The sequence below is a fragment of the Triticum urartu genome, chromosome 5A (genome assembly GCF_056163025.1).
Source record: "Triticum urartu cultivar PI428250 chromosome 5A, HENAU_Tu73, whole genome shotgun sequence".
In the NCBI taxonomy this organism is placed as follows: domain Eukaryota; kingdom Viridiplantae; phylum Streptophyta; class Magnoliopsida; order Poales; family Poaceae; genus Triticum; species Triticum urartu.
In genome coordinates, this window is record NC_141877.1 from 248,795,133 (window position 1) to 248,805,572 (window position 10,440).

General features: G+C 50.0%; 1 protein-coding gene across 1 annotated transcript; it reads left to right on the plus strand.

Moving 5' to 3' along the window:
- Positions 1 to 8,465: 8,465 nt before the first annotated feature.
- Positions 8,466 to 9,434, plus strand: LOC147970941 (uncharacterized). Its single transcript, XM_087523734.1, has 2 exons — positions 8,466 to 8,963; positions 9,009 to 9,434. Exons 1-2 carry the CDS (start codon positions 8,466 to 8,468, stop codon positions 9,432 to 9,434), a joined length of 924 nt encoding a protein of 307 aa, XP_087379860.1.
- Positions 9,435 to 10,440: the final 1,006 nt, after the last annotated feature.

Sequence of the window (10,440 nt, forward strand, 5' to 3'; positions counted from 1 at the left end):
GTTGCCCAGACTGTGCATAGGCCTAAGGACAAGATTGCAGCACCCAAGATCAGACCAAGCATAATAGATCAGTTCTTTGAAGGATCAAAGGGCAGATCAAGAAGACCAAGACAAGCCAGAGAAGCAAAGATATCTCTAAGGGAAAACCCTCCTATGACGGGCAGGCGAGCCTAGCGAGGACGAGGATTGCCTTGAAGACAAGCCACCAGACAGCCCCGGCAGGCTTGCCGGGCGCAGCAAGGGCGGACTGCCCCGCCAAAGCTTCACCGCTCCACCTCACAACGATGCAAGTTGTCGATCAATGCGGTGTCAAGCCCCTAAGTGACTAAGTGGCTGCTTCCTGCCACATGGCAGCCACTTTCTATGGAAAACACCTCCAGATGACACCCGTCCTGAGACGTGTCAAGCAAGCAGGCGCGAAGCTGGCAAAGCAGCCCAGCATGCTTGCCGGGCACGCTATGATGTGACACTGAGCGGCACATTTAATGCACTCTGTCCGCCTGCAGAGTTAGGTATGATAGCACTGTTTGCTATCTAATCAGTGTGTAGAAGACTGATTTGCCACTGTGGTGACCCCTTTATCTATAAAAGGAGGCCCGTTGCAACCGCAGAGAGGATTTAGACCCTCACATATTCATACGCGCGTAGCCACTCTCGCCCCGAGGCAACACTGCCGGGCAAGAGCGCCGTGTTTTTCCGCCATTATCCACCATCAATCCACCAAAGCAGGAGTAGGGTTTTAAGCCTCACATTAGCCCGAACCTAGGTAAAATTGCCCGTGTGATCTCTGTCGTGTTGTGCTACGCTTCTTCGCTCTTTGTGCAACGTGCCTATCCCCCGCCGAACCAAAAGGGGCTCATGGCCCGATAGATGGTCGTGGTTTCGCACGACATCTTTGCCATGCCAGGTAGTGGGAGTCACTTGTGTGAACCCAAGAGCGTAAGCCTGCATCCCCGCTTTGTCCCGCGGATGGCCTCCAAGGAGCTGGTGTATTTGTTGTAGAGCCATGGTGGCTTCTCTTCTATAAAAAAAGCTGAGGCGGGAGCATGATTCAGTTGTTACGGACAAAGGCACTCCCAAGAGAACTGTAGAATTTAAGAGGGAGGATGAGCTCAACAGCTCTCCAAACTAGAACTTGTGTGCCAAATATACTTCAGTTGGTAGTAGAAAGCAGAAACCAGCAAACTAATTTTTATACTTCAATTCTATCTTTCGTGATCAAAAGAATGGTCCCAATGCTGCTGACTGCTATCAATAGAGTTGCATGATTATGCTTCCCCCTCCTGTTAGGAGCATTTTTGATACTTTTTGTGCAGATGCATGCATGCAGCATTGTAAGTGGATGGGCAACTGAACTATAAGAGTCATTGGTGCCATCCTCGAAAAGACTTGAGTGAGGTAATTAAGACATTTGGCCTGAATTCTTAGTTTTTTCTTTCACAGTACACTCTTAGACTCGAGTTTGACAAAGTGAGTGGGCTACGCTTTCCGGTGATGATATGCAGGCAAAGGAATACAAAAAGAGTTTGCCATATGCTACAAAGATGACTACATCAGTCATGGATGTAAGAAAATGCTCATTTCAGTCATTGAGTTTTAAATAATGGACATGGAGCCAGGGATTATATGAAGGAACATCCTAAATTGTTTGAAGTATGTGGGATTGCCTGTTTTAAGCTAGGAGAATTTTGATATACATAACTCATTTTTTGAATTCTGAACTGAAGTTTTCCACACCTTGAATCTTTTACAAAGAAAGGAAGATAGATGTATGTGGCACTGTCTTCCTTTATTTATTTATTTCTCTTTGTGGCTACAGGCGCATCAGGAGAAGGTATGATGCATCCTTGTGAACTATAGTGATGAGGACTGAGGTACATGATCATTTCACCTTATCTTTCTCTACTTATTAGGATTTAGAAGCAGAAGCTAGGATTTTGCATGCGAACTACTACCTCTACCAAAATATAAGACGTTTTTGTAGGCTAACTAGCCTATAAAACATCTTATATTTTGGTATAGAGGGAGTGCATGGAGTTCTTCTTGACTGTTCCTTTGGCATTTTTCTGAGTTTTTCTGGAGTTGCACCTTCTATCTTGACTGATCCTTTGGCATTTTGGTAAAGAGCGAATTGTACCTTCGGTCTTGGTATATTTAGCCAACAATTTCTATTACCATGACATGCAGGCTACATCTCGTTGAGCCTTACCAATTATCAGTACTCTCTATTTTCAATGGGAAGTTTGAAATACATCTCACTGGTCGTTATGTTTTCGAGCATGACAAGTGCATTGCACGTACACGATACCAGTGATCCCATAATTGTTTGGAATGTGATGCTTTTCTTTTTACAGTTGGTGATCAGATCCGATTCGAGGTGATCTTAGAATAATCACCTAACATAGTGTTTCTTATAATAATGCTCCGATGTTTGGTATTTGATATGCGCATTTCATATTAATCAAGACATACATTGGCCTTTGATCCTTTAATTTAGAAGCTAGAGTAATTAGCTCTGTTTTATACGATGAACAAGATATAAATATTCTTCTACTTCACCTATAATTAGGATTCACACATCTAAGCAGGAGAGGGTACTGATGTAATCAATTTATTTTTCATGTTTTTGTTGCCTTCTTGTTTCCCCACAAGCCTTATAACCTCGAGTAATTAGCTCTGTTTTATACGACTAACAAGATATAAATATTCTTTTGCTTCAGCTATTTGAGTCAGTTTCCCTTCATTGCTATCATTGATTGTTGCTTTGGCAGATTCAGGGGCAGGTATTTTGTGCACATAAGTTGCTATTGACAGTGGATAGATTGTCTATGCATAGATCAGCTTTATTGAGTTTAGAGTAAAAGCTGAGTGGTTCCACTTTATGTGATGAGAATGTTCACAATTCATCTTAAATTTAGGAGAGATATGAACCCATAAAGGATTTAGCAATGTATGTCTTCATAGGTATGAACTGTCCAGTGTTCTAGATAGCCCAAAGATGTTAAATATTACAATTGTGTTCACCTTTTTTCCAGGGAGAGCTGAATGGCAAAATGTTTCAGGTGGTGAGGCTGAAGGCGCCAGGTTTGCGAGTTTTATGTGTTGATACTATTTTTTTCTTGAAATATTATATGTGAGAGCAACCAGGAGGAGGACGAGCATGTAAATCAAGCTTGCCTTTTCCTTTTGTTGCCTTCATTTGTTCTGAACATTTTGGAAGTCATATGTTCTACCTTATTTTACTTACGGTCTATACCATCAGCATGTTCAGGTTTGCCTTAAGGTGGTAAGTCTTATCCAGAATGGATTGCATGTAGCCCCTTTTGCTACTTAAGAAACAAGCTATAGCTGGCTTGCGGTGTCCCAATAAGCTTTAGGTATTCTATTCCTACATATTTCTAACAAGCTATGGCCGGCTTTACGGTCTGTACCACTCGCTGTTAGTTAACAATGTTACTTGGTGTGCACAATTTCAGGTGTTTAAATTTTTTTTAGGGTATAGGTGTTTAAATTCTTTATGTTCATATGAGCTGATAGTGTAGTACACTTTTGATACTGTGTTGGGTTCTTGGTATGCCCTTCCCCCCTCTTTGTCTTATGAACTGAAAGCTAGGCTATATGTCAGTCCTAGCTACCTCTATATTGTTTTGCTATGTAGGTTGGGGATAGATGAAATAGTAGAAAGCAGAAGAGGGTGTTGATCGAATCAGTTTATTACTTGGTTTTTATATTCCCTTTCCAATGCATTTTTTACGCATTATCGACTTGAGATGATATCTCACAATCAAGTTTGAAGTTATTCTAAAAAAATCATAACATGGTTGGGCAGTGTGGTCAGTACATTATATTATGTTCATTGTCTGTTATGTGAGCAATATTGGACCATATGCCATCCATGGATCTTATCTTCGGTGCCCACTTTTCAATGTAACCCGATTGACATGATCATAGCGAGCCATATATGGTGGCTATTATTTTCAAGCTTCGTGAGTGTTCTGTTTGATCTAGATACATGTGTGTTTTGTAGTAGGTGTATCACTAAAAAGAGTATTGATCGAGACGTGTTGTACGTGCAAGCTTACTAGCACTATTGGTGGGGAGAAGCACTCGATCATCAAGGTTATAGATGAGATGAAGGCATACAAGGCATACAACAAGCTCCGTGTCAGATGGATTAACCGACGCCAGTTGGGTGCCCGTGCCCGGATGAAGGATGCCGATCGGAGAAAGAGAAGAGGCAATGAGATGATTATGGCAGCTAATGGATACCCTGTTCGATGTATGAAGAGCCCTTTTTGCCCAATGTTTAAATCAACCTTTCATTTTGGTGTAACTGGTCAAACAATGCACTTCAAATAATTAAGTTGTTATCCCAAAAATATTTTACAAAATGATGTACTTATCATCACAGAAAATCCTTATTCATTACACAGATCGAATTCAAAAAAACTACAAATACATGATATAATATCTGTTAGTATAGACGTGCGTTACACGTGCAAGCTTACTAGTTTTTATTATATGTTTCCCTTCAGTTGTTTGATTTTGATCCAGTCAAAAACTGAAATTGTTTCTTTAACAAATGCTTGATTCATACCCTAGCTTAAAGGGGATCTTCCTCCCGTGGGTACGATAACTCAAGGTCACCTCTGGGAAAAAAGGCAAGAATCATTTCTGCTCAATTCTCGAATAACCAAAGGAACCAATCACCTCCTGTGGTAGCAGGGTCCTAATGGAACTAAAGGTAATTAAGGTGATGCTTTTAATAAAGAACTAGAACAAAGCATTAACACATAGAGAATACATCAAATCCTCAAGTTAAAGTCATCCCCGTCGATATCCCAATTATTATCACCTTGGGGTCTAGGGCTCAGAATCATAATAGGTGCATAGAACTTGCAGATAGGACCAAGAACACAAATATATTCATGAAAGCATAGAGTATTCAGATGTGAAATCATGGCATGATAATCCACAAGTACAGGGGATCGCAACATTTTTCGAGGGTAGAGTATTCAACCCATATTTATTGATTCGATACAAGGGGAGCCAAAGAATATTCACGAGTATTAGCAGTTGAGTTGTCAATTCAACCACACCTGAAAGACTTAATATCTGCAGGAAAGTATTTAGTAGAAAAGTAGTATGGAAGTAATGGTAATGGTAGCAAAAGTTGTCGGTGTTCTAAGAACCAGGGTACCCAGACTTGCCTGCCTGCGGCCCACGGCGTGGCTCGATCGGCGGCCTGGTACGGCCCATCTTCAGCATCGACAACACAAGACCTTCGTGAGGGGCCAAGCCTTGCGAGGCGGGCGACGCCAAGACCTCCAAAAGGAGCTGCCTCTTTAGGCTGGCTCCAAAGGAGTAGAGATTTCCATGCGAGCCCTCACCTTGTGAGGTTCAGATGATGCAAGCCATGATGACCAAGGCCAGGCGGCCGCCGGCGGGTGCAGTGCAGCATGTTTCCTCTTTAGTGCTAAAGAGGCAAGCATAGGCACGGAGTCCTGAGGAATAAACCAAAGGTTTCCATTTCTATGCTACAAGACCAAGGCCGCCAAGACGGCAGGAAGGAGGTCATCGCCGAGCCCACCACGAGGTCACGACCAGAAGCTTTGTAGGCCCAGACCACCTCTCGTTAGGATAAGATATTCTAGTTGTCTCCCTTCGAATTTGGACATTGTGGGATCCCTTCCCGCCTTCATTTTGGGAAGAGGACTAAGGCCACTATAAGTATAGCCTAGCCGCCACCATAGAGAGGGACGGATCATCCAGACCATCCTCACCAGCTACACGAACACAAGAACACACCTCCTAAAGTTTTCTTCCTTTGTACTAGCCCATCCTCAACCCACCTCAAGGCTAGTCCACCACAAAGCAGGAGTAGTGTATTACAACGCAAGGTGGCCCAAACCTAGGTAAATTTCCTTATCTGTTCATTCCTCAGTTCATCGAGCTCGGCCGTGAGATCAATGAGTTGGCAGGCTAGGGAGGTTGGGTTCTTCACACGCACCCCAGAGTTCGAATCTATCTTGGGTCTACAGAGCCCCGAATCTGACATTTGGCGTGCCAGGTAGGGGTGCGTCAAAGGTTCACCCCTTCGCCTGCTGCATCTCGCCCGCGCCATTCGGCTCTCATGGCGGGCGCCGCTCCGCCGACAAGACCCCCGAGTGCGCTCGGAGGCTCCATGGGCCTCCGGGCTTTCACCCCCGCCTTGCGACGAGTGCAGTGGCCGCTCAAATTTAGGCCGGAGCTGCCGCCTCGATACGACGGCATGGCGGATCCGGCAGGATTTCTCCAGGCATACACGGAGGTTGTTGGGCGGCCGATGGCGACGGCAAGGCCATGGCGAACTGGCTACCCATGGCCCTTACGGGTGCATCATGCGCCTGGCCCCTGAGCTTGTAGGAGTCTTTGGCCTCCTAGGAGGAGCTGCACGGCCTCTTCAACGCGCGCTTCGCGGCGCCGGTGTGCCACACCGTCCCAGCCCTCCTTGGCGGCTCACAGGAGCCGTCCTCGAACCACCATGCCAAGCAGTTCTTCCGCCAGATGGGCGCCGCCTACGTGCAGCGGGGAGCTCCTCCGGGCTGGGTGGCGCCTAAGGACGACCTCACCTTCGACTCAAGGGACCACCCTGCGACCACGGCCAGCACTGGCGCGCTCCTGATGCTCTGCACCCCCACCATCTGCAACGTAGCAATCACTAGGACCCTCATCGACAACGGCGCCGGCCTCAATGTCCTCTCTATGGAAGCATTTGGCCCGCTTCATGTGCCCCACGGCCGACTCCGCCCCACCAAGCCTTTCTCCGGGATTGGTGATGGCTGCACCTGCCCCTTGGGGTAGATCCTCCTCCCGTCACCTTCGGTACCCGCGACAACTACCGCACGGAGCTCATCGACTTCGATAGCGCCCGCATTGGCCTCCCATACAACGCCATTCTTGGGTACCCGGCCTTGGCCAAGTTCATGGCGGCAACTAATCCTGGCTACAACATCATGAAGATGCCTGGAAGCAGCGGCGCCCTCACCATGGTGGGGGACGCTAAGGATGCACTCTCAACCCTCAAGCTCACCTTCAGGGCCGCGACAGCCACGCAGCCAAGCGGGGAGGGAGCCCCGGAGGGCCCAGGAGGTGCACCAGCAAAGAAGAAGCAGTTGTTCTCTCAAGATCAAGCCAAAACAAAGCAGGTGCCGGTCGATGAAGACGGGGGATCGGGCTCTACCTTCACCATAGGCGCCGGCCTCCCTCCAGACCAAGAAGAGGCACTGGTCAGCTTCCTCCGCGCGAACAAGGACGTGTTTGTGTGGGAAGTGCCAGACCTGGTCAGGGTCCAGCGGGGGGTAATCGAGCACCACCTGATGGTGTGCCCCAACGCACGCCCTGTGAAGCAGAAGGCATGGAGGCAAGCCCTGAAAAAGCAGTCATTCATCATCCAGGAGACCCGCAAGCTGCAGGAGGCCGGCATCATTCGGGAAGTGCGGCACCCGGATTGGCTCGCGAACTCGGTCATCGTCCCCAAGAAGGGCGGGAAGGAGGCATGTGCATTGACTTCACCAACCTCAAGAAGGCTTGTCCTCAAGACCGCTTCCCTCTCCCACGCATCGATGAAATCATTGACTCCACCATCGAGTGCGATTTATTATGCTTCCTGGATGCCTTCTCGAACTATCACCAAATCAAGATGGTGGTGCAGGGCGTTGAGAAAACGGCTTTTTTTGACCCCGTGTGGGGTGTACTACTACACATGCATGTCGTTCGGGCTGTGCAATGTCAGAGCGACCTTCCAGCAGCTAATGCACATTGCCATGGGCCAGCAGCTCGGGATGAACGCCGAGGCATATGTTAATGACATAGTGGTGAAATCTCGGGAGGCGAGAACGCTTATCAAGGATCTGGAGGAGACTTTCACCAGCCTGCGCTAGGTAAACCTACGGCTCAACCCAGAGAAGTGTGTATTAGGTGTCCCGCCAGGCAAGCTGTTAGGCTTCCTGGTGTCGCATAGAGGGATCAAGGCCAACCCAGAGAAAGTCAAGGCCATAGAAAGGATGAGTCTACCGCAAACCCGCAAGGAGATGCAGAAGTTGGCAGGCTGCGTAACCTTGCTCGGGTGCTTCATCTCCAAGCTGGGGGAGCGCGCCCTCCCCTTTTTCAGGATGATGAAAAAGAAGGGCCCGTTCGAGTGGACTCCGAAGGCTGACACGGCCTTCCAAGACCTCAAGAAGTACCTCACCAGCCCTCTGGTGACGGTAGCGACGCGTCCCCTTGAACCTTTGGTGCTCTACCTGGCCGCCATGCCTCATTCTGCCAGCGCAGCAGTGGTGGTGGTCCGCGATGAGCGCCCGACCAAGGGCTTGCGGGCTAGCACCTTGCACCCGATCGGGGCACCGCGGCCTTAGGATGACACGCCTGAGGCCACGGCCGCCGCACCGATCGGCGGGGCTCCTGAGGATAGCACCCCCGAGGCCATGGCAGCCCCGACAGATGACAAGGCTCCTCAGGCCCCCCAGCCTCGGGAAGAGCAGGACCCCGCCAACGCCTTCACCCTCGTCGAACACCCGGTATACTTAGTCAGCACAGTATTGCGTGATGCGCGGACGCGCTACCCCATGCCACAGAAGTTGTTGCTCGCCTTCCTTGTCGCCTCCCAAAAGCTACGCCACTACTTCCAAGGCCACCCCATCAAGGTTGTCTCAGCTTACCCCCTTGAAAGGGTGCTCCGGAGTCCTAACGCCGCGGGGAGAGTCGCCGAATGGAACATTGAACTGCAGGCGTTCCAGTTGGAATTCAGCACCACCAGGATCATCAAGGGTGTAGCCCTCGCCGACTGCGTGGCAGAATTGACTGACGCCCCTGACCTAGAGGTGGGCGAGGACTGTTCCCTCTCGCCCGAAAATGAAGCATCAGATGGTTGGGTCATGTACTTCGACGAATCATTCGCGCGTGAGGGCGCGGGGGCTGGAGCCGTGCTCATCTTGCCCACCTAGGACAAGCTCTACTACACCGTGCAGCTCTGCTTCCAGCAAGGCGAGAAGGCCTCACACAACATCGCAGTGTACGAAGGCCTGATCGTCGGCCTCAAGGCTGCAGCAGCTTTTGGGGTAAGGCGCCTCACCATGAGGGGCGACTCCGAGATCCTCGTCAACTTCTCCAACAAAGCATACAAGCCAAAGGATGAGCACAAGGAGGCATACCTCGAGGAGGTACGCAAAATCGAGAAACGATTCTTTGGCCTGGAATTGCAGCACGTGCCACGCGGCACGAACGAGGAAGTGGACAACATCGCCAAGAGGGCATCTCGGTGTCTACCTCAGGAGCTTGGTGTCTTTGAGGAGCGGCTTTTCAAGCCCCCGGCAGCTCCCCCTGGTGCAGGACCAGCATCGCCTCAAGAGGAGCTTCCTCCAGCACCCCCTCAGGTGCCCCAGCTTGTGGCCTGACCTCAGGAGCCCGCTTGCTCCTCGCGCTTGAGCCTCAAGAGGAGTGTTGGACCGAGGAGTTCAAGGCGTACCTGCTCCAAGGCACCCTGCCGGAGAAGGAGGAAGACGCACAGCATGTGGCCCGCCAGGCCACTATGTACTGCATCTAGGATGCTGAGCTCTAGCAAAAACGGTCAAATGATGTTTCCCTACGATGCGTCTCCAGGGAGCAGGGATGCGAACTTTTTTCCGACATACATGGCGGGGACTGCGGGCATCACTTTTCATCGCGCACCCTCGTGGGCAAGGCATTCCGCAGAGGATTCTACTGGCCTACAACACTCAATGATGCCAGCGAGCTGGTAAGATCCTATGAAGCCTGTCAGTTCCATGCCAAGCAGATCCACCAGCCCGCTCAGGGTCTCCAGACCATCCTGCTCTCATGGCCATTCGTGGTCTGGGGGCTGGACATCCTGGGCCCGTTCCCCCGAGAGCCCGGGGGCTACCACTACCTCTACGTCGCCTCGACAAGTCCACCAAGTGGGTCGAGGTAGAAGCCGTCCGCGCCATCCCGGCTGGCTCGGCCGTCAAGTTCATCAAGGACCTCGTGAGCCGTTTTGGGGTCCCTAATCGTATCATGACCGACAATGGCTCGCAGTTCACTAGCAACATTTTCAAAACATATTGCGCTAACCTTGGAACATAGATATGTTATGCTTTGGTGGCACACCCTCAGAGCAATGGCCAGGCTGAGCGCGCCAACGCAGAGGTCCTGAGAGGCCTCAAGGCGAGGACCTTCAAGAAGAAGCTCGAGGCCTGCGGCAGGGGTTGGCTCGATGAGCGCCAGTCCGTGATGTGGTCCATCCACACCACCGCAACCAAGCTAACGGGCGAAACTCCATTCTTCCTCGTCTATGGAGCTGAAGAGGTTCTCCCTCACGAGGTCAGGCATCGGTCCACGCAGATCTTGGCGTTTGATGAGGCACACCAGGACGGCTAGCGGGGGATGACCTCGTGCTGGGGGAGG

Excerpts from the sequence above, each read along its gene's own strand:
- LOC147970941 (XM_087523734.1), top strand. The coding sequence starts at position 8,466 with ATGGCAGCCCCGACAGATGACAAGGCTCCTCAGGCCCCCCAGCCTCGG. Across the intron at positions 8,964-9,008 it reads AGGGCGCGGGGGCTGGAGCC|CTCTGCTTCCAGCAAGGCGA; the intron begins GTGCTCATCTTG and ends TACACCGTGCAG.